General features: G+C 34.4%; 1 protein-coding gene across 1 annotated transcript in view; it reads right to left on the bottom strand.

Annotated features, from left to right (window-relative positions):
* Positions 1-26,215, bottom strand: part of LOC149804453 (nesprin-1-like) — a 572,886-nt gene that overhangs the window by 163,247 nt on the left and 383,424 nt on the right. The window contains exons 87-95 of the mRNA XM_089940603.1: positions 20,243-20,361; positions 17,572-17,779; positions 14,569-14,895; positions 9,060-9,180; positions 7,589-7,794; positions 5,228-5,370; positions 4,822-5,008; positions 2,505-2,810; positions 114-440 (exon numbers count right to left, since the gene is read on the bottom strand). Of these exons, the coding sequence (XP_089796729.1) occupies positions 114-440; positions 2,505-2,810; positions 4,822-5,008; positions 5,228-5,370; positions 7,589-7,794; positions 9,060-9,180; positions 14,569-14,895; positions 17,572-17,779; positions 20,243-20,361 (1,944 nt within the window). The remainder of the gene's footprint in view (positions 1-113; positions 441-2,504; positions 2,811-4,821; positions 5,009-5,227; positions 5,371-7,588; positions 7,795-9,059; positions 9,181-14,568; positions 14,896-17,571; positions 17,780-20,242; positions 20,362-26,215) is intronic.

Genomic DNA, 26,215 nt, shown 5'->3' with positions numbered 1-26,215 from the left:
TAGCTATACAGGCAGATGAATAAATAAATCCAGTAAAGAATTATAATAAAGTTACTGTGACAGATTAATCAAAAACTGAGAATCAATTATACAGAATGGAACATAAAACATACCTGATGCCGTTTCAAAGCCTCTGTGACCTTTTCAGGTTCCAGATCAAGATAAGTACAGGATGCAAGAGTTTGCTCTTTTTGCTCCAACCAACTCATGGTTTCATTCACTGTTGCTTCAAAATTGTCACGGTTTCTCTGAATAGTCTCACACTGCTTGGCTTTACGAACTGCTATCTTTTTCAATCCATCAAGCTGAGATTTGATAGCTTTGACCTTTTCATTAACTGCTTGTGCATTTTCAGCAGTACCCTCAATGCCAATTTGCTGGGCCTTGTCACCTAATTTGAAAAGGGCAGGATTGGCATTCTCTAACTTGCTAACAACAGCCTGCAATGCCAAAAAAAAAAAAAAAACCTTAAAGAGAATCTGAAATGTTTACTTGATATCTTAATATGAACAAAATGGCTTTTTCTTTAGTTCATGATTTGCTTTTATTCCTGGTTTGGTTAAATGCTTTTTGTAAAAAAATTCATTAAATTCTGTTGATTGGTTGAGATAAAAAAATGTTTGAACATTTTTGTATTTAAGTATGTTTAAACATTATTGTATTTATGTATCTGCATACATTATTGATGGTGGATTTATATTTTTTGTAAAAAATTTAAGGGACTTTATTTCAGATTGCTTTCTATCATACTTGAATAAATTTAGTTGAGCCATTTTTTTAAAAGAAGTTCCGTTAGCAAGTCTTCATGACAAAAAGAGATCCCCTCTCAAGAGAACCTGAAACATTTGCTTGGCATTTAAACATGAGTATTCACGACAAAGAAAACTATTCAAAAATAAGACCTGACATATCTTCTCGGCATTTAAACACGAGTCTTCATGACAAAGGAAATCCATTATAAAGAGAACCTGAAACATCTTGCTTGGCATTCAAACATGAGCAAAATACTTGACCATTATTTCATCATTTCTAGTTATATTTGACCCTGTAACCCTATATAAAAAAATCCAAACTAGATAAAAAGATGTTTTTTCTGACCCTGTATTCCTATATGAAAATCCCATCTAGATTAGAAGATGTTATTTTTGACCCTGTATTCCTACAGAAAAAATTACCAGACAGATTTAATTATGTTATTTATTACCTGAATCCCTATACAATAAAATCCTAACTAGATTAAAAGATCTTATTTCTAACACTGTATTCTTAAACAAAAAAATCCCAACTAGACTGAACAGTGTTCAATGTCAAACTGACAATACCTTTTATTAAAATTTATTTTAAATTTGTTAGGACGGTATTTTTGTTTGGATGAGAATATATTATTTATTTTTTAATAATTAGTTTTGTGGTAAAATGCTAAAAATCAAAATGACAAACATTTTCATTTGAGTTTCTTTCATTAAATGCTAATTATAATTCAGAAACATATATCAACGTAAAGGAGACATTTAAAAATTGTTCCTCATGCAGGATTTAAGTAGTTTGCTGATTATTTAATATCCACTTTTGCAGAAAGCTTCTCATTTACTTCATATCTGATTTACTTGGATTGAATTTAAGCCTGTCATGCAGTGAAATATGTTTCAATTCTGATTGGTTGTTATTGTTTGTTGATGTCCAGGGGAAAACAATAACCAGCAATCAAAACTAACTGTAGCTTATTCATTGCATGACACACTGGAAATACTGCATCAAAATTAGATGTTCTTTTGGGGTTTACACTACTTCTCAGTACAAGAAAGGCGATATGGCAGCATACCCACATTGGCTGAGCTTGAGCCTAGAACCCAAGTGGACAGAGGTCAGATGGCAGTGATCAGTAAAGGCTTTAGATCACTTGGCTACCCAAGCCCAAAATACAACTAGATACCCAAGGCCCAGATACAACTAGATACCCAAGGCCCAGATACAACTAGATACCCATATCATAAGGATACAGGGCCATCTCATAAGGATACAGGGCCATATCATAAGGATACAGGGCCATATCATAAGGATACAGGGTCATATTATAATGATACAGGGCCATATCATAAGGATACAGGGCCATATCATGAGGATACAGGGTCATATTATAATGATACAGGGCCATATCATAAGGATACAGGGCCATATCATAAGGATACAGGGCCATATCATAAGGATACAGGGCCTTATCATAAGGATACAGGGCCTTATCATAAGGATACAGGGTCATATTATAATGATACAGGGCCATCTCATAAGGATACAGGGCCATATCATAAGGATACAGGGTAATATCATAAGGATACAGGGCCTTATCATAAGGATACAGGGCCATATCATAAGGATACAGGGCCTTATCATAAGGTCATTAGGCCTTCTAGCCATTTGAGCTTAAATTTGTATGCTTGTGAAAATTTTTGATTTTGAGATTGAGATTGACATTATTAATCAGTCAGATCATCTTGTATACTCACTCTCAGCTTGACAGTCTTGACTGGCAATGAGTCTCCACTTTCTATAAGTCCATCGATCTCATCCTCACATTCCTTAACCAGGCTCTCCATCTCATGAAGTCCATCATGGAGATCTTGTCGTGATGCCACGGCCTGCTGTGACTTCTTGCAATGATGTGCAACCTGGTCACTCAACATCTCGTATGTAGAGGTCAGCTGTAATATCTCATCTGCATCACTCTTCTGACCAGCATTTCGGAGTCGCTCCACAGCCTGGTTCAGTTGTGCGATTGTTGGTTGATAATTGGCGATTCTTTCTGCAATTGCCTGTTGGTGAAAATGAATACCTCTGTTATCCAAAATTCAAACTATACTGTAAAAAAACAATTACACAAAAAGGCCCTTCAAATGTGTCCATGTGAAATGAATGTTCCCACTAATATAATGCATTTGAAGAGCAAAGGTCAGATTCAAACAGGGTCCATAACTCCAATTAAGTTTTTTAGAAAATGATGACAAATGAAAACTAGATCTTCTAACATGTTAAGCCTCAAACTAAATTTGGTTTAATTCATAAAGTCCTTCAATTGTTATAAAATTAATCTTGTAACAGAAAAAGAGGTCCAAGAAAGCCTGATATCACTCACCTGGTTTATATAACTTAATAGTTGACTATTTCACTCAACCTGCCTACTTAATATTGTAAGAAAAAAAAAATATATAAACTGTCTCTTAAACTTTATATGTGTGAATTTTACCTACTATATTAGCTAGTAATCTGAAACTATCTATTTCCAAAGATCAAAATGGTGTTGTATCCTGGGCAAGTCCAGTGGACATTTTCCAAACTTGATCGGAAATATGGCTTCCAGAGTGGCTTCAAGCAAATGTTCACTGACAGGCACAGGACCATAGCATAAGCTCACTTGGCCATATGGACAAGTTAGATAAAAATGATTACAACTCTCACAGTATAATACACATTAATTATAGATGGCCTTGCATACAACAATTTGATTGAGAGAGCCTTCAGTTAGGCAGATGGGCATTCAGGGGCCTATATCCTTTAAAAGATAATGTAAAATGCTGGAAAAGAATTTTTTAAAGTCTCATTAATAAAAGGTACATGAAATATATTTTTACTGAAATCCACATTCCTTAGTAAAAATATGCATTGGAAACCAGAGTTACAAGGAGGCAAAAAATCTGGGGCCATAACCCTTCTAAATTAAGTTGCTGAATGCTGAAAAAAAATCAAATTCATTCAAGGTGTAAGCAAAATAAAGCTGAATGCCAAATTTGGTTTCAATCCTTGTTAAAGGAATGATGCTGAAACCCAATTCAGGAGGACAGAACTCTTGTAAATTCAATCCTTGTTAAAGGAATGATGCTGAAACCCAATCCAGGAGGACAGAACTCTTGTAAATTCAATCCTTGCTAAAGGAATGATGTTGAAACCCAATCCAGGAGGACAGAACTCTTGTAAAGTATTTCATGGAATGCTAGAAATCAAATTAATGCAAGGTCTCATTAATATGAAGATCCATGCTTGTTCAATCATTAATCCTTGTTAAGGTAATGCTGCATAAACCAAAGCTGGAAGGATAGAAAATCTGGGGCAGAAACTCCTCTAAATTAACATGTAAAATTGTACAACTCATATTCATCAAAGATTTTATCATTATAAATGTGCATGCCAAATCTGGTTGCAAACCAACACATCTGGTATAATCATTTTATGGAACTTAAAAGTCAGAAGAACAGGCAATAAAGGGACGTAACTGTTGCTAAATGATCTGGAAATCGAACTAATTCAAGATGTTATCAGTACAGAGCTGTGGAAATGAAAGTCTTGAAGACAGGCACTCAGGGGCTATAACTCCTAAACATGATGACAGAGAGGGTTAGAAATGATTACTTTGCAGGTCGTGTCAACATAAAACTGCATAGCATTTTGGTTGGCAGTAAAATCATCTATTGAAAATCTAACTGCTGACTGATGGACACTGTGATTATTATATGATAACATACTGAAATGTAATTTTCATTAATGACTTCCAGTATGTCTTTACATGTACTTCTTGGTCCTACTGTAAATAAATACTCTCCATACCTCTTTTTTGAACTAAAATTATTTTTGATACCCCTTTTTCAAGTTATCCATATTCACTCAGCCACACTTCACTTCAGTCAGATTTCTGTTTCCATCTATTATACATATGACCAATGCATAGCTACCTTAAACAGCCATATGAACCATGAAAATACAACAGGCACCAAAACAGAGTGTGTATTACATGGCATTCATGACATTATTTCATCCCTTCATCCTTATCACCTCATATTTCTTCAGATTGTCCTCAGCATCCTCAACAGAGTAGCCAATAGACCTAGGAATGTCACGGAGATCCTGCTGTATCTGAGCCAGCCAATCAGCTGCCTCCTGAATATTCTCTGTCACCTGAGAGCGTGTCTCGATTGCCTCTTCCAGGGCCCTCAGGCGCTCATTGATTACAGTAGACAGTCTGGGGAGAGGAATGAGTTAAGACTAAATTATTATCATGCACAACTCTTATCAATGTATCTACAACATTATTAAAAGGAAGCTATATACAGATAAGATAATAAACTGATAACATTATGTAAATTTTTAAATTTTAAAATCATTAAATGCACATTTTCCTATGGACAAAATGATATTTATAACTGAAAATATATAAATTCCATGAAACAAAATAAAATACCTGTCCTGTTTATTTTCCAAAGACTGGGTTTGTTGCTGTAGGATATGAACATCACGCTCATGGAGGTCTGGTAGTAGTTTTTGAGCTTGATCTGATATCTCCTTTACAAGTGATCTGAACATGTGAGCTGTGTTGCTTAGTGTCTGCAAAACAATTTTTTTTTCAAGATACTCATAAAACTGCACTTTTACTGCACATGACATTAACTGATAGAACTTGAATGTAATATATCTTTTTTTGTGTTGAACACTTAAAGAAAGCATGAAAATGTATTCTCGACCATATTGAAATCCGATAATGGAGTTTTTGCTGATGAAATATGGGCACTAATGCATATATATATTGAGCATACAGTGTAAGAAAAGAAATATGGGCACTGATTCAAATATCAACTGGACATATAAGAAATATGGGCACTGATGCAAATATCAACTGGACATATAAGAAATATGGGCATTGATTCAAATATCAACTGGACATACAGTGTGAGATAAGAAATATGGGCACTGATTTAAATATCAACTGGACATACAGTGTGAGATAAGAAATATGAGTATTGATAGAAAATATCTATTGGACATACAGTGTGAGATGGAAATATTGGCACTGATGCAAATATCTGTTGGAAATTCAGTGTGAGATATAAAAAAATATGGGCAATGATGCACATGTCTATTGAACATTCAGTGTGAGATAAGAAATATGGGCAATGATGCACATGTCCATTGGACATACAGTGTGAGATAAGAAATATGGGCAATGATACACTTGTCCATTGGACATACAGTGTGAGATAAGAAATATGGGCAATGATGCACATGTCCACTGGACATAGTGTGAGATAAGAAGATAAAACTATGCAAATCTGAGAATGAATCTACTACATGTATACTAAGTTTGTGACTTCTTTTTGAAGAAAGTGACCAAAATGTACACAAAAAGGACTTATGTTCTTTTAACAGATTCATAATTTGAATTATAATCAAACTGTCCTGTGTGACAAGTGTTACCAAATGATCAAACTGTCCTGTGTGACAAAAGTGTTATCAAATGATCAAACTGTCCTGTGTGACAAAATTGCTGACAAATGATAAAATTGTCCCCTGTGACAAAATTGTTGCCAAATGACGAAACTGTCCTGTGTAACAAAAGTGTTACCAAAGGATCAAACTGTCCTGTGTGATGAAAGTGTTGCCAAATGATCAAACTGGCCTGTGTGACAAAAGTGTTGCCAAATGATCAAACTGTCCTGTGTGACAAAAATGTTGCCAAACAATTGTTATATTTCTATGTGTTCTTACATATGTTGATATTCACTAGGTTATTACAATTCTTATGTATAAAAAGAAAGATTTTATGCGAAGAAAACAAATCATGTTCTCACAAAAATGAATGAAAAAGCAGATACAATGGAACATATTAACTTGAAGCTTGACACAATAGCTAAAATAGGACGGGAATTTGTTAAATTGACAGTTTAAAGGTACGATCACTAAAACAGACCAATGACCAATGGTAAATTGACAGTTTAAAGGTACAATCACTAAAACAGACTGATGACCAATGGTAGATTCACAGTTTAAAGGTACAATCACTAAAACAGACCAATGACCAATGGTAAATTGACAGTTTAAAGGTACAATCACTAAAACAGACTGATGACCAATGGTAAATTGACAGTTTAAAGGTACGATCACTAAAACAGACTGATGACCAATGGTAAATTGACAGTTTAAAGGTACGATCACTAAAACAGACCAATGACCAATGGTAAATTGACAGTTTAAAGGTACAATCACTAAAACAGACCAATGACCAATGGTAAATTGACAGTTTAAAGGTACAATCACTAAAACAGACCAATGACCAATGGTAAATTGACAGTTTAAAGGTACAATCACTAAAACAGACCAATGACCAATGGTAAATTGACAGTTTAAACGTACAGTCACTAAATCAGACCAATGACCAATGGTAAATTGACAGTTTAAAGGTACAATCACTAAAACAGATCAATGACCAATGGTAAATTGACAGTTTAAAGGTACAATCACTAAAACAGACTAATGACCAATGGTAAATTGACAGTTTAAAGGTATGGTCACTAAAACAGACCAATGACCAATGGTAAATTGACATATTATGCAAAATAATCTCCAATTGGTATAAATTATAATTTCTGAATTGTGTAAAATTAGTATTTTTGTAATGTAACTGTTTTGCCACCAACTCTTTGGAAATATACATAATATATAACAATGCTGTAAAGTAAACAACTAAAATGTCATGCAATTTAATTTCAGTTTTCTTGCTAAATTTGTTAAAAGTTAATGTTTTTGTTAAACTTGTGATTATCTCTACCTTATACTCCTGGTATTGGTCTTGCAGGATTTCTGTGGCACAGTCTAGTGATGGTTCCAAAGCAATTTTGATCTCAGTCTCTTTGCACCATCGTTCAACCTTCTGTACTTCAGACTCGTGAGTTTTTCTGGTTAGAACACTGTCACGTAGTCTTTCATGTACATTTCGTATATGATTTTTAAGCATCTCATATCGATTCTGCATTTCTGTAAGACACAAAGAAAAAAATCTTACTGGCAGGTTGTCTATGAACAACAAAAATTAATTTTCCTTCTAATGCAATGTCTTATGTATCCGAGTGTAAGCTGCATCATATCAATACAAAAAACTAAACAAAACCTTAATTTGCATATTTAATCATGTGATACACAGAATCTTACATTAGTGTTCACTTCACATGAGATTTATGAAGTTAATAAGTTTCAATATTTTTCTCAACATGGCTCATTAAAACATAGGAATTATTTAACTCCTGTAATAAATGTGAGATAAAATAAAAAATGTGAGATAAAATAACAATGTGAAATAAAATGATAAAATCCACATACTTTATAATGAGTTTTCCAAAAAAACTTGAATCTAATTCCAGAGTTACATTTACACATGAATACATATATTTCATTGCATGCCTCATCATGAACCAGATATGGATGTATTGTGAAGCAAGTCCATGATTGCATTCATATAATTCCAGTAACTCTATCAACTTGGTACAGCTAACATGTGTTTAGTTGTTTCAATGTAACATTAATGTAAATGAATGATTCACAAGTCAATTGTTAGTCAAATGGGTTTTATAAAATGCAGTTTTCATGGGTTTGTACCGATTAACCTCTACTAGAATAAGAACAATATATACTGTTGGTTTAATGATGCAGGGAAGAATAAGGCACCAGCTAATTCACTGCAGACAAATTTATAAAATTTAGCATGGGAGATGTGTTAAAAATGTCTAAGTCCATATTTCAAGGACTAAAATAAAATAAAAACCCATTTACTGTTTAATCATGGCAGATCTCAACTAGCTGCAAAACAAAGCAGCTTTTATCAAGGCATTTTTTGCCTTTTTCCTTTTTCCGAAAACTATTATAGCACCCAAGATCTTATATAATTTTGCATCTGCTCATAGACTTAACTTTTATTAATATTAGACAATATATTCTTTGGTTGATCTAATATGTCTGGATTTGCACAAATGAAAATAGTCTGGAGTTATTAATCATAGGAAATTACGTAAGAATTTCCACAAGTATGTGGAAGCTTGAAGATTGCATATTTGTTGAACATCTTTAAATTTATCCAACAAGCTTCCACATATGCTTTCAACAGTTCAGATGTTGGTGTTATAGAGTCTCTGAAGTGAAGGAAACCAAAAAACTCATAGGGTAGCTGTGACCATGGAAAAGCAATCATAAAGAAATGTGAAGCAAACATGTCACACGTTACCATCAATTCCCCTTGTCCACCTTACCTGTACATTTCTCCTCCAACTCGGCAGCAACTTCAGGTACACATTCTGTCTTGAGGGTCTCTGACCTCTCCAGCAACTGCTGAATGTTGGGCTGGTAGTTATTAATCTCTGTCATCAAGTTCTGCAAATTAAATTCAACAAAATGCATCATGTAGAATTAATTTATAGAAAGATAGTCCCCCTTGTACAAAAATAAGGAAAATATTTATTTTCTAAACCACTCCAGTGACCTAATGGTTAGAGTGCCCACCTCGGATGCGGAAGGTCATGGGTTCAATCCCCGGCCAAGTCATACCAGAGACTTACAAAAATGGTACTAACAGCTGCCTCACTTGGCGCTCAGCATTAAGAGGTTAGTGTTAGGACTGGTCAGCTGGTGCCAGGATAATGTGACTGGGTGAGACATATTGCTACATATCTGGGGCATCATGCCCCAGTGCTAGACATCACTATAAACTGCCACATTGCAGACATCACAGTAATATGACTGAAAAATTGTTAAAGCTACACTAAAATTCCAAATCACACACACACACACACACACACACACATTTATTTTCTAAAAATTTCACACTGTTGAAACAATTCCCAAGGAAGACCTGCAATTTGAGGAACAGTCTGTTTCACTTTTTAAACAGGGCTATAATATACAGGAACAGTCTGTCTCAACTGGGTGGAACAGTCTGTCTCACTTGGGAACAGGTTTACAATACATGGGAACAGCCTGTCTCACCTGGAAACATGGCTATAACGTATAGAATTTAAAAAATCTTGAACACATATTCAGACTGGCAGGGCCCCAGACCCTGGGTGGTCGAAGTGCTTGCCTGTACCAGTCACTGCCATCTCACCTCTGTCCATGTGGGTTCAGTGACCAATGGTTTGCAAGTAGCTTCCTATTGGTCAGTGGTTCTTACATGAGTTTTCCCGGTGTCTTCCTCAACCAGTTATCCTGGCTGCCACGTATAGCCTACCATGTACTGAAAAATGGTGTTAAACCCACAACAACACCAACATAACACTGGCATTGACAATCTCAACAATGCCAGTACTGTCAATGTAAGAATGTCAACAATAACACTACTGTCACTTTAAGAGTGTCAACAATGCCACCAGTCAATGTAAAAATGTAAACAATAATAATACTATCAATGTAAGAGTAAATGCTATTGCAATTTGGTAAGCAGTGATATCAGTTGGTGTAAATTCCAATTTTCTTGGAAGGATGGAAATTTTTCAAGTTATGTATGTAACCAGGTGATTTTCAAAACAAAAGCAACATGAAAAATATTTACTAATTAGTCCTATAGTTAATAAGGATTTCAATATTGGACATAATAAAGAAATACTGGTAAGGAAACGAAATTCAACTATTTTTTAAAATTCATTTTGATGTGTGTATTAAATCAATTACTAAATATACCCTTCTAATGTAGTTCTCAGTTCTGGAAAAGCAGCATAGACTCCAAAAATTATCACTCAGTGACAACAGTGTACACAAAAAAAATTATCACTCAGTGACAACAGTGTACACAAAAAAATTATCACTCACTGACAACAGTGTACACAAAAATTCTCACTCGTGACAACAATTTGCACAAAACTTAAGTTTCCAGTAAAACACCCTTTCTAGTTAAATGCTAAATGTTACATAAATTCATCTCCAGGCAACAGAGACTATGTTTAAATACAATTTTGACTATTTTGGTCCTTCCTTCAAGTATACTGGGACATTATAAAGCAAGAAACTTACCGTCTACTATGTTATTATCCAGCTGAACAACTTTCACCTATTGAAATTATTATTCAGGCTGAAACAAGGCAATTTCATTCTACCTTATCAGATTTATTAACCCTCTAAATGAGAATACTTCAAGGATACTGTGAGATTGACAGACACAAAATACTTATATAGCCATTTAATGGCCTATCTTCAGTTATACCTACAATTTTACATGACTCACCTAATTCAATGATTCATCTTATACTTTAATTGGAGATGTAATTAACTGTTTATAAAAAAATACCGTAATGTTTGTAATATTTCATACAGTTTTATTAATTTTTCTCAGGTGTACAAATAATTATGGGTCAAATAAAACAGTTTCTTAGTCACCTATAATTTATAAATCATAATAAGAAAAAATTCTGTTCAAAAATTTAAGGACAAAAACTAAATATGATTTGCATGGATTGCTCATATATGAGAAATTAAACTGTATCAAAATGTATGTACAATACAGTAAAGCTTTTACTTGTTCTGTCAATTATTCTGTATAGCAGACCAATAGTACTGACGTTTGAATAAACACTTGTCTTTTCCCTACATTTTGCAAATAGTGTCATGACTTTATTAAATAACACAATCAAAAGACACAATTTCCAAAACTACACAGAAATTAGATATACATGTAACTAATTTTCTAAACTTACTTATTCATATCAAGTAATTTATGGCTAAGCAACTGGAATATGTATAAGTTAAAGTCACATGACCAAAAACATCCTTACTAATCTAGTATGTTCATATTTTATTAAATAACACATAAAAATAAGTTCCCACATTTGAAAATAAGAGTTTTGTTAATGGCACATTATACATCCATCCTGTGTTTAATAGTTCTCTATGTAGGCAATAGTAGGGCATGGCTGACTCAAAATTCTTCACCAATGGGTGTCAATAACATTGACCTTTAGATAAGATATGCAATCCTGAAATAAACTTGCTGTGCAAAATCCATTATTTTCTTATTAGATTTACCATGACCTTAAGCTCTGACCATTAGATGCCAAAATCTATGTTTCTTTATGACCCTAAAAGCAAGCCAACCATTTTTTTCAAGGAACATACTCTACAACAAAGTTGTTGTGCAAAACCAATTTTTCTTTTGAGAAACAATGACCTTGAGTTTGGACCACTTAATTCCCAAATCAATAGACCTCTACCTTACTTGGGGAGTGCAAGCATTCTACAAACTTGTTTAGGATTCGGATTTGGAGTTTTTAAATGTAGCTTTAACAATTTTTCAGTCATACCACTATGATGTCTGCAGTATGTCTAGCACTGAGGCATCATGCCGCAGACACGTGGCATCATGTCCCACCCTGTCACATTATCCTGACACCAGGCTGACCAGACCTAACAAAAAAATTTCCTTTCAATTTATTCATTTCAGCAGTTGTTGGCCCAAAGTCAGGCTGATAATGAAAGTTAATTTTGGAGACGCAAAAATATGTTGGCTAATGTCCGCCGTAGTCATTGACTTTATATGCATGACTGCCCCCCCCCGGCCCCCATCTAGAACTAGCATCTAACTAGCCCAAGCACTTTCAACTCTCAATGAGTCTTTTTCACAGGCAAATACAAAACATAGACAAGACAAACAAATAAAACATAAAAACCATTGTCTTTGCAAAACTTTACATGGCTGTTTATACAGGAATTAAACCTTTAAATGTATTATGTTTCAACTAGTTTATTTCAACTTGTTGCAGATGCTGGAAAATATTCTGATTGACCTAGAAATCGATGAGCCATAACGACATCTGTTGTTTTATGTAAATTTATGTAAGGACAAATTATATCCTGGATATTTCATTGTTATAGTAGTAATTATAGGCTAATAAGCAAATTTAGAGAATTATTTAAAAGAAAATGTGTCAGCTGCAAAAGATAATTTTATTTGTGCATGGCTGTCTTTTTCTAGTCTTCTTGGTTTAAACCACTTGGTTTAAATGTTCTAAGGTGGCATATCCACTAAGATTCCTTTTCTTTCCTGGTTTCGGAACTCCAGTTGGGGTTGTGAGCAATTGCAATAAGTGTTAAATCACTGAAAGTGTGGCCAGGGAGGAGAAGTGTTTTGCAACCAGGCTTCTGTACAGCTTCTTTGTCATCCAATCATATCTATGAAGGTCGATTCTTTTGTGTAGCCAAAGTAGGTAAAATCATAGGGAAACATTGGCCCATTGTGGAATCGTTGGATGTACTAAAGTTACTCCTCCTGAACATACCTGTAGTAGCCTACCGGAGACCAAAAAACCTCAAGGACATCCTAGTCCGGGCAAAACTAAAACCAATCACTAATCAAGACCACACTAGTCAATCTGGCCCCTGTGGGGATAAAAGGTACAAAACCCGTCAACATATGATAGAGACCAGGACATTTTCTAGCACAGTGACTAGAGAAAAATTAAACATACATGGTCCAAACAAAATGTGCAAAACAGAGGATGTAATTTATCTCATCACATTTAAGATCTGTAGTCTTCAGTATGTCAGAGAAACTGAAAAGCTACAAAAAAGGATCAAACTTCATATATCTGATTGGATCTAGGTCAATAAAACTATTTTCCATCATCTGCAACAAGTTGAAATAAACTAGCTGAAACATAATATATATAAAGGTTTAATTCCTGTAGAAACAGCCATGTAAAGTTCTACAATCACAATGGTTTTTGTGTTTTATTGGTTTGTCTTTTCTATGTTTTGTATATGCCTTTGGAAAAGACTCACTGAAAGTCTAAAGTGCTTAGGCTAGTTAGATACTAGTTATCCCTTGCTGGATCCAGTGCAATTGAAAGGGCTTTTATACGCCATATAATTTGTATTCTTTATATATATATATGTATGTATGTATGTATGTATGTATGTATATATATATATGTATATATGTATGTATGTATGTATGTATATATATATATATATATATATATATATATATATATATATATATATATATATATATATATATATATATATATATATATATATATGTCTGCACCCCTCTCCAACTGTAGCCATTGACATTATATTGTATGAATTTCCCCCCTCCAGCTGTTGTGATTGGCTTATATATATATATATATATATATATATATATATATATATATATATATATATATATATATATATATATATATATATATATATATATATGACTGCTCCCCCTCCAGCTGTAGCCATTGTATTTACATACATATGACTGCCCCCTCCAGCTGACATTAAGATGTACATGATAATTTGCTTAACAGTATGGCCTTGTGGGAAAGTAATGTAACACTTATAAGATCATATGATAAGTTTTTCTCAGTTGTACCAATTGGGGATTAATGACAGTAATTAGGCAATTTATAGAATAGAGCATGGCTGCTAATAAAAATTGATACCATATTAAGACATCAAATTATTGGTTAATATCAAGGTATCATGTTGCAAATTTGGAAATCTGAATTCAAAATCAACTGTAAGAAAAATAACATCTAAATCATATACAAGTTTGTTAAACCTACGTGTAGAAGCTGGTGATGACGTACTGAAAAGAATTTAAATAAATATATTTATCTGAACCTCAAATCCTATTCCTCTACAGATGACCCTCCCCCCAGCAAACAAATGAAGGATCTATCCAAAGTAGACAGTTTTTAGAAGAATTCTGAACATATTTCACAATTTTAATATGTATTACATAATTAACTTAATAAGTCTTTTCATTTAAAATTGCAATACTACCTTGATTTTTTCTGCCTGTTTCTCAACTTCAGATGAGCTAAGTCGCATCTTCTCCATTTTGTTTGCTTTCTTTTCTCTGTTGTCCAGCCACAGCTTTATCCGCTCTAAACCAACAAGGAAGACTTCACGTTCATTTAAACTGGCTTTCAGTTCATTCCGTTGTTCCACTGCCAACCCGTAAACACGCTCATGCTCCTGACGCAGTTTCCGGATGATTTGTTCAATGTCTACACGATCTTGAGGTGTCAGTTCCTGAAGAATACCTTCCACCATTTGACTGATGTTCTCCATTACAGGCTGTCTGTTTTCCATCTCTGTGCAGGTCAACTATATGATGAGAACATAAAAGTGCATGAAAAAAATTTCACAAAAACGAGAGATAAATGTCAAATGCTTTAAAATGGTGGACATTACTAAGGGTTATAACTCCACAATGTGTACAGGAACATGTTAGTCTGTGCAGACTCAGCAAAATTAAAACAACAATACCGTATTCATGTATTGTTTCGTACCCATTAATTTTTCATACACAATCCAGTTATCAAATAATAATTATTTTAAAGTATCGTAATTTTTCGTTCATATCACTTTGTATTTTTCGAGAAAATCAATTAAATTATTGGACATATAATTTCTACTAAGAAGATTTACGTTTACAAAAAAGATCAAAATACCATATTGCCACTTTGTTTTTACACATATTAATCATTGTTGGTGAGAAAATACAATGAATGATGCATAAGCATGGGCACCCACAGCATAGATTAAGGGGGGGGTCACATGATCTCCCTGAAATAAATATATATATATATATATATATATATATATATATATATATATATATATATATATATATATATATATATATATATATATATATTCCGACAAATTTAATCATGCAAATGATGCTGAAAATATGTCACAAGATTCAGTTCAAAACACTTAGTAAATATCAGCTTTTGTTTCAGACTGCTCACTATACTAAATCTCCCGGCTGTGTCTGACTGATGCCCCCTGCAAAAAATCCTGAACCCCCTTGCAAAAATCCTGACGCCCACGTGCACAAGCTCTCTTATTGTCATTACAATATCTACTAGTGTTTATTAACAAACGGACAAAGGACTTCACAGACCAGACCTTTAAGTATTATTACTAATTAGTTCTCCCTATTAAGTCCATCACCGTAACAAAACACCATGTGGATTTTAAAACAAGTTTGGAAGCCCGTTGATGTTTTCTTATCCAACAAAAATTACATCTCAGTACATGCTAAAATGAAGAACACATACCATTAGTCAATTAGTCTTATTGTTTCATTATAGTCATAGAAACATAAAATATAAAAATCTTGTCATTTTCCATCGTAAATTCGAAAGTCACGGACTCCATTAAATCGATTTGTATATATACATATACCATGTTTTAAGTGCTTGTTCTGTTTTGACTTGGATATAATTAACATTTTATTGCAAATCTATTCTATGATATACCCCACTATTATCTTCATTGGTGAGTTCGAATAACAAGTAATGTGTATGATTGCCTGTCCTTATAAGATCTGCTGTACAGACAATGGCTTCAATAACACATTGACAGATTTTCATTCCCCTAGAGAGAGCCTCATTTCCCTATCTGCAGCCTCGCTGATTTGACATCTTCTGTCCATTCTTGCCCTCAATCTCGTTTCAACTGGATAACCAAAGTGCTAAGCATGTTTAATTTCCAATATAAATAACACTGCATAGCCATGTGGTTGTTGTGACAATGTACATCATAATTAATACAAGAATGAATTGTTGATTTAGCGGTATTCACTGATAATGGAATATAGTAGGGTCATAATACATGAGGATCATCACAATGGTCAGGTAACTGAAAATAGTCTTTTTTTTTCTCTTTGCAAAAGCTACAAATAAAAACCACCCTGAATAAATATGGTCTTGTACAACGAAATAATCTTGTTTCATCTCTCTCTCTCTCACACACACACACACACATGCATGTGAACGTGCACATTTACTAAAATGTTATTTCAAGTTCTTTATTTTTTATTGCAATTTGATAATGAGATTATTGTTACTGTAAAAATACAAGTTGCACTTAATTTCTTGACAAAGTGGACTCATATCATTGCATACAATTTACCAATAAATAATACCCACAACTAATACACGTTCAAACCATCTTAATCATTTTGCCAACATTACACAACATAACAGCTACATATGCTCTAAATGCAGACGAGCTTGCACACTGAGGCATAATCCTATATCTCTCATTCACTAACAACAAAAATCTGAGTACTTTTATTTTTATTGTAATTAGATTCTTGAGTTGAGAGCAGAATGAGACATAAAATATACGTTTACTTTGTACGTTTGTACCGTTGGGTTGTCGAGTAGCTTGTGTTCTGTAGAACTTGTTCAGGTATGATCCCTTTATTTTCATACACGGTCAGTACCACCAAATGATAATTATTTATTTTACATATAATATTTCGTACTCAGAAATTAATAAATATTTCTTCGTGTAAAAGAAATTAAATGAAATACGGTATTGTCCATAAAACTCTGATGATCTGTTCACTGTCTGGATTACCAACTTTCATAACATATCTTGAAGCTGCAAAACTTTGTCCTGACTTAGTGATCTCCAATTTGAGAAGCACCATTTTAAAAGCTCAGTGACAATTATACAGATGTGGACTGACTGGCATCTCATCTGAATTCATGATATCTATCATGCAAATATGTGTAACAACATACTGACAGTGAGGCAAGGATGCTGGCATAATGTGGTGTGACAAATGAAGACCAATGCCAAATCCAAGCACCAAAAATCTGATATAATTTGAACACTGGATGGCACCAACTGTTTAACCTAAGACCTCTTTGAAGTTGAATGAATGCTCCCAGAAGAATTTGTTTAAATACTGACATATGAAGGATTTTATACATTGCTATACAGAAACATAATGTATACAAAACAAAAATAAAAACTTACATTCATTCTCTCAAGTTTGCTCTCTGCCTCCTCTACACTGTACCCCTCAGGCTTTGTCCGAAGTATCTCCTCCTCCTTGCCATTCAGCCACATTAGATACTGGTCAACCTTGTCCCGCACTTCTCCCAGGTCAGTCTTGAGTGTTTGATACCCCTGCTGAAGCTTCTCAACACGACTACGCACCTCATTGTACTTCTTTTCTGATACCCTGATAACAAAAGCCCCAAAATATTACTTAAGAAATGCTGATCAAAATTAATTAACAGAAAGAATGATGGGAAAAGGTCTTTACAGTGTGTAATGTATTGTAGGTTTCCTCAAAATTCCCTTTAGAAGACACAATTTTATTAAATAATATCACTGCTATAAAATTTCATAACCCATTTATAATTAATAACTGTATTTTATATATGTCATGATAATGCAATGTAATGGTCAGAAGCAATGGTATGTACTTTAAAGTCAATTTCATCCTTGTAGGTTCAACATTAACTACTATAAATAAAAACACTGGCTTCTGTCATGTGATAAATAGCCTCTTTAAGCTGTGCTATTTTCAAATGAAATTTATCAAACTAGTTGCATTATAAGAAATCTTTTATTTGAAAGGATTGCAAAAGTCATAAATTATTCAACTGTTTATGTATATATGAAATTTCAAAATTTTAAATAATCACTCACGTAAGATTGTCTATATCTATGTTCATCATCTTAAAGCAAATAATGTACCTCATTATGATATTCATCTAGTAATTACTGTACCTTATTATGATATTCATCTAGTAATTACTGTACCTCATTATGATATTCATCTAGTAATTACTGTACCTCATTATGATATTCATCTAGTAATTACTGTACCTCATTATGATATTCATCTAGTAATGAAAACAAGAGCCCCTTGAAGGGACTGATGCTCAACTTCATGAAAAGAATTTCCATAAATTCATAAGACCATTTCTTTGTCCTAACTGTTGAGTGCTGAAACCCACTGATATTCTTCAGCAAGAACAAGATTTTCAAATTTGCTGCTGTGGTGAACATTGGATGTCTGATTGGCACCATTTTCATTTAGGACCAAATGGTCATTATAAGAAGTATACTGGCGAAATCCCCATGATGATACAACTGCCCATTTGGGAAGAGTAGAGACAATAATATTTTCAAAATGGCTACTACATAGGACCAACCAGACATCATAAGAACTCTTCTGATGAAAACCCCATGTAAAAAGTGACTTTCAGTTTAAGAGCAGTAGTAATAACAAGATTTTCAAGATGGTCACCATGGTGGCCAAACTGGACATCAGATCAGCACCATTTTAATTTAGGACCAACAAGACATTATGTGAAGTCTTCTGGTGATACCCACATGTTGATATGACTTTCTGCCTTGGAGGAGTAACAATAAAAAAAATTTCAAGATGGCTACAATGATGACCATCCTGGCTATCAGATGCACACCATTTACATTTAGGACCAACCAAACATCATAAGAAAGCTTCTGCTGAAAATGGAATGTTGATATGACCAGCCACCTAGAAAAAGTAGTGATGATAAGATTTTCCAGAGAACCATTGTGGTGATCATACTGGAGGTCAGACTGATACCATTTTCATGTATGACCAACCAGACATCATAAGAAGTCTTTCAGTGAAAGCCCATGCTATAATTATTCATTGAGGAAAAGTAATAATAACAATATTTTCAAGATGGCCACTGAGTTGCCTTTATTGGATGTCTCAGAAGCACCATTGTCATTTAGGCCAAACTAGACATCATAAGAAGTCTTTCAGTGCAAAACCCCATGTTGATATGACCATCCAATCTGGAGAAGTAGTAATAAGAAGATTTTCAAGAAGGCTGCTGTGGCAGCCATATTGCATGTCTAAATGACATCCTTTTCATTTATGACCAACCAGACTATGGGACAAATGTGTGTGTAAAGTTTCATGGCAATCCTTCCAGTAGTTTAAGAAGAGTATCAACAACAAACTTCGATGACAGACAATGGACAACATTAAAAAAAATTCCATAAGCAATATTACCTATGACCAGTAGAGCTAATATATTTGAACCAAAATGTCTCAGTAAAATATTTTAATTGTTTTGTGATTATTGTCTACATAGATGTACAATTATATTATTACTGGTTTTCTGGATTTGCTGTAACTTTGATGATTGTTGAATAGGATGGTTGAAGCACACTGACTGTACACAAAGTTCATTTCGCAGTAAGGAAAATACCTGCAGTTATAGGATGGCTGAAGCACACTGACTGTACACAAAGTTCATTTTGCAGTAAGGAAAATACCTGCAGTTATAGGTACTCTGAATCAGAGGTCTTCAGAATATTGGAGGATTTGGAAACAATTACAAAGAGACGTGTACATTTCCACAGCAGGATGATTTTTTAACAGTAGAATTGACAACAAATATTTGCAATATGTTTGAAAAGCAAAAGTCATAGTATCCTCAGTAATTTTCATATCATCTTATTTTTCGTGCAAAGAACTTCTATTCTTTAATAACTAAAAATCAGCCTTAAGTTACAAGCAAAATATCTGCGTGTGTGTGATTGTGAGTGTGCATGCACATGCATGCATTATGTGTATTTGTGTATTCATATCCCTGAATACAAGAACTGTAGAAGAAATCATGAAATAACATACTTAAGTTTTTCCTCCACCAGGTCTTTGTCTCGCTGGCTGACCCTCCGTTTTATCTCGCCTGCTTTAGCTCTCAGGCCATCCACAGTATCTTGATATGTGGTGAGATTGTTGCCAAGGGTCTGAAGCAGATGGAAAAAGTCATTAGTATTAAACACTGCATACAAATTTAGAAATGGAATAATTAACAACAGAACCATGTACAGGGACAGCTCTTACATTGACAACAATACATGTATTAAGGTGATAAAAGCCACTACCATGAAATTCTGCCCTTTATATACCTGAAATCTACAGAAAAGTAGAATGTCACTGCAGTTTTTGTTTCTAAACAATAGCTGTTAAGGATTGGTTGCTGGGATAAAATATGCATAATGTTTGTTGCAGTAATTTGGTTACAGGACAAAACTCTCTGAACAAGATGGCTGCACTAGAAATGTGTCCATGCAATATGAATCCCCTGCCAATATGATGCAAATGAAGAGTGAAATTCTTAGTCAAACAGGGACATAACTCAATAAAATTCTGAAGAAAAGAAATTTACCTCAAGCTACTTAAAATAAAGCATCATATCCTTTCAGGAGCTAATTTTAAAATCAAAAAGGGTCCATAACAAAAACATAAGTTTGCCTGAAAAAAGTGAAAATCAAATAGGGTCAATAAGAATAAGAAAGGTTTCTCTTAAAATAGTGAAAATCTATCCTCTGTTATAAAAGTGGCCCCTCTCTTGAGAGGTTCTTCATAAGAAAGGCCATCCCTTGATACATGGCCACCTTGTGCTGCTTCAATGTAGTTCAATATTGTATCCATTTTTCATAGTAAAAAGGGTGGGTTGGGTGAAGGGAAAATTAAACTGGGCCTATCACTCTACCCTTCTTTCCTTCCTTCCATATATCTTTATTACTTTAATTTCCATACAATTACTCCAATAATTATTTTTGGATTTCAATCCAATTTTGTATGCACCAAAATATTAATGAGATCTTGACTGATTTCAACTGTAAAGCATTCTACATTATCATATAGCAGAGCAAATGAGACAATAATTCTCTTAAAGAGATCTACAGATACATATAGCTTAAGGGCATCAACATGCAAATGAGACAATATTTGTCTGAAAGAGATCTAAAGAAACATAGATTAAGGCAATCAATATGCAAATGAGACAATATGTGTCTTAAAGAGATCTAAAGAAACATAGATTAAGGCAATCAATATGCAAATGAGACAATACGTGTCTTAAAGAGATCTACAGAAACATATAACATCAGTAACAGTTATCATACTCTGTTACATCACATTCCCCACCCCCACCCCCATCTGCTTGCTGAGTGAGTATTGACAACTGAAGAGCACACAGAGAAGCAGTAAGTGTAAATCAAGATTTTCACAGCCATCCCCAACCCACCACCCAACCTCTTGTCTAACTACTCTTGTCTAACTACTGAAGAGTGAATAATAAGACAATAAGACTGGTAAAGAGAGCATTTCACCTCTGTGTTTACCAAGCCCACCACCACTGCTTACGGAGTGAGTATTTACCACTAGACCAGGGGTGCACAACCACTCGAGGATCACAAACACTAATTTCTTTAATATAATTACTGTTCATGGGCCAGATTTCTGTGTTGTTTTAATTTACCCCAAGGGCCAGACAGAACACAGTCACAGGCCAGATCTGGCCCGTGGGCCAGGAGTTGTGCATCCCCTGCACTAGACCATGTTAGTCACAGTTATCATCCTGTTTGTTACAGCACATCCTCCACCTCCAACCCCCACCCCTGGTGTGCTTACAGGGTTATTAATGACAACTGATGAGCAGATAAAGTGCAATAAGACTGTATAAAGAGAGCATTTCACTGCTGTTTTTACACAACCCCATTCCTATCTGTTTAATGAGTGAGTATTGACAACTGAAGAACAGATCAAAAGGTAACAAGACTAAATAAAGAGGGTATTGATCATTTCTCCTTATGTTTACACAGCCACCATCTCCTAACATCTTCCTAAGTGAGTATTGACAACTGAAGAGCACACAATGAGGTAATAAGACTGGGTAATGAGAGCATTTCACCACTGTTTACACAACCCCCACCCCTTGTCTGCTTACTGTGTGAATATTGAAAACTAAAGAACAGATAAAGAGACAATAAGAATGGATAAAGATGGCACTGATATAATTTCACATTTATGTTTACATAGCCACCCCATCCCAACTGCTTCATGAGTACTGACAACTGAAGAGCACATATCATTGTAATACGACTGTATAAAAATGGCATTCTTACTTTGTGTTGACAGTCTCACCCACTCATCTGCTTTTTCTGAATAGATAGAGGTGATGTAAAAGAGAGCATTTGACCTTTGCAGTTACACAGCCCCCACCCCCAATCAGCCATGATCTGCTTAAGGTATGAGTACTAACAAATGAAGACCATATGAAGAGGTAATAAAACTGGGTAAAGGGCATTTCACCTTGGTGTTTACACAGTTCTTTATTCTCATGTAGCCCAGGTGTAAATAAAACCCCAGAGTTTCACTTTCAACTTAATCATTCACAGACAGGTAACAAAATCAGCGACATTGGATATCTACTTTTATCTCAGCCCTTAGTATGTGGCTTGTGACCACAACTTGTATTACTGTAATACTAGACTTTCAGGCTTGTGACCACAACTTGTATTACTGTAGTACTAAACTTTCAGGCTTGTGATGACAACTTGTATTAGTACTAGGCTTTCAGACTTGCAGTTTTTAATATTAGTATTGTCAAGTTATCTAAGTGTACAACTAAAATCCTACTAAAATTTCCATGATATACTATTCAACTGGTTAGAAGTATGTTTCATTCAATTTTTTCTAGAAAATAAATTCTGAAAACTTTTTGAATATGCACTGTAAGTGATTTCCAGATTGTAATAAAGCTGATATTAAAAGATTAATCGTGTTTGGTGTTTTTTTGGTCTACATGTACTTCTTTTACAAATATTTCGACTTGTTTGGGTGAATCATCTAATGTATGATTAAAAAAGAAACTTTTCACTTTTCACAATTACCAATTCTAACAACTATATACATACAGATTTGTAATCTTAGACTTGTACCATATTATTTTTAAAGTCAAAACTTGTTAGTTAAGTAATTAATAAAAATAAAACAATTTTCAATCTTAAACCATTACAATAAAGATCCAGTGCTTTCAGTTCAATAATCCATTTGAAACATCAAGCTGCAGAAATGAAAAAGTAGATAGGCACTCCGGGGCCATAACTGCTCTAAGTAATAGACAAATCAAACTCTCTTGAGGTCACTTAAATATCAAGCTGAAACCAAATTTTGGTCAAGATCCATTTATTTTCAGTAAAGTTATCTTGTGGATACCAAATTAGTGACTACTGGGCTCCACCAATTTCATCCAGCAAATCAATAAAATCAAAAAAATAATACATTCTTGACACCTGCACTTCCCCACCCAGCATTATAAGAAGGCAAAGTAAATTCTGTGATGGGCTATTTAAATAGTTTAGCCAAAATGTGTACTCATTATATTTCCTGACCACATAGGGGCAGAACCATGAGTCAGGAGTGGTGCTTGGATAAGACAAGTACATTATGATACCACATTTTAAACATGAAGTGAATTGATGCTGGGATTATGGAAATATGAGTGATAAAAAGAAACTTTAATCAAAGTCCTTACCCTAGATGTAACCCCATTATAATTCTGGACTTCTTGCCTCATGCAGAGGAAGAAGAGGAAATGAAAGAAGGGAAGCATGAAATAAATTATATTACCAATGTGAAGTGAATTATATAAGGTGTTACGTAGTCATAACAAAGACATAAAAATGATACTAACAGCTGCCTCACTAGGCGCTCTGTATTAAGAGGTTAGTGTTAGGACTGGTTGGCCTGGTGTCAGAATAATGTGACTGGGTGGGACATCATGCTACATGTCTGCGGCATTATGCCACAGTGCTCGACAGCACTATAAACTGCCACACTGCAGACATCGTAGCAATATGACTAAAAATTGTTAAAGCTATTTTTGTAAGTCTTTGGTATGGCTCGGCCGGGGATCAAATAAGTACTAAGTACTAAGTACTAAGTAGGCAAATGATGAAATAGGGGCGGATATAGCTCATTTAATAATCATAAAATAAATTTAGCATATCAAGGATGTCTTTTCAATATCTTTACATGTGTAAAATCTTGCTGCAAACAGGACATTTTAACTTTACAGATGGGTTGGATAATTAGGCAATTTCGGTACAACTCTACAATGAAGTCATGCATATTTCTAATAGCATTTTGATGTACTTCTTTCGTACATGTCGTAGATTTATTTGCCTGTATTGGACGTGTATGGTATGAATGTATCGTGAGTTTCCCAACACTACTGTCTCACATGCATGAAATATTAATAAAAAATACCAGGGACTGTTATATGCAATAGCATTTCTTCTTATAGTTTAGCTGTGTAGTTGGTATTTGATGATTGGATCTAAAGGGAGAGAATACGTTTTTGCAACATGTAATTTGACAGCAGAGATCTCTCTACAAGTTTTCCACTGGGCAATCAAGGACATGGTTTCAGGCATGTGTATTGCCAGTTTTGGAAGAAAGATACACTCCAAATTTGCGAACAAGCACCATGCATGTAAATGGGGACCTTCCTACAAATCATGATTTTACATTATTCTAGGCTAAAACAGTTGGTAGAAGCAGGATTTCACCATTTTTTCCAACTGATGATGTCCTCGGTAGGAGGTGTGCCCTCTGTACATTGGTGTGTAATCTCATGAATGTCCTTGGTTTAAACCAAATACAAATGCGCATGCGCATGCATGCGCCCACACCCATCCACACACTTGCTCCTTTACTACAAAAATAACACCCAGTCACCCAAGACAACTCAAACACTTGCTTCCTGGGGCACAAAACATTCATTTCAGCATAAATCTACTGTAAGACTATATTCAGTAAGTTGCAACTAAGGTGTCAAAAATTTCAACATAATGAAACAAACTTGATCCAGTTCAGTGAAACACTAACATAGTGAAACACTAACATATTCAATGTATAGCAAAGGTGAAAAATGTTTAAAACCTAAAAGTTTAAAAAAAAGTACATTGTGAGACTCTTATGAATAAAGTAGAAAATCAAGCATGACTGGTGTTGTTATGGGAAGAAGAAAAAAAAAACAACTAATGAATCATTCTCAACACATTTGAGCTTGAACTAACAAACTGTCTGTGACTAATGTTATTCCTGACCAAAGAATTCTGATTTTACAAGGCATTTAATCTGTGTCGTACAATTACCAATTACTATGCGTCAACTTTTGACTTGACCTTGAAGGCACATGAGGTCACTGAGAGTATAACCAGCATGTCAGGCAATATGACTGTGTACCATGAAGAAAAAAATATCTGTAGTTCCAAAGATTCAAGACCATCTGGTGATTCTAGAAAAAACTCCATTAAAGAAGGCAATTTATGACTCCCAAAATTGTTCATCAGTGTCTTCCATTTTAGACAAGACTGTAAAGATACTTCTAGCTAAAATTTATACATACAAGAGAGAGAGAGAGAGAGAGAGAGAGAGAGAGAGAGAGAATGAGCACAAAATGGGAAGGATGCAAATAAAGTTCTAGTACAATATAAAGAATATAATACAAAATAAATTTTCTAAGTCCACATATCACATAGTCAAAATAGACATTATCAAAAGGTTTAAATTACAATGCAAAGTTATTGATTTGGAAAACAATTAACTTTCGGGGCCCCAAGTGGCAGAGTGGTCTAAAGCGCTCTCCATTACGGATCACTGCCATCTCACCTCTGTCTGCGCCGGTTCGAGTCTTGGATTCAGCCAATGTGGGTATGTGAGAAAACTTGCCAGTAGCTTCTTGTGGGTCGGTGGTTCTTTCCGGGGTTTTCCCAGGTTCTTCCTCCACCATTAATACTGGCCGCC

The sequence above is a fragment of the Sinohyriopsis cumingii genome, chromosome 2 (assembly GCF_028554795.1).
Source record: "Sinohyriopsis cumingii isolate HCF-2022 chromosome 2, ASM2855479v2, whole genome shotgun sequence".
Lineage (NCBI taxonomy): Eukaryota > Metazoa > Mollusca > Bivalvia > Unionida > Unionidae > Sinohyriopsis > Sinohyriopsis cumingii.
Note: the sequence above shows the minus strand (reverse complement) of the source record. Positions and strands in the feature narration are given on the sequence as shown.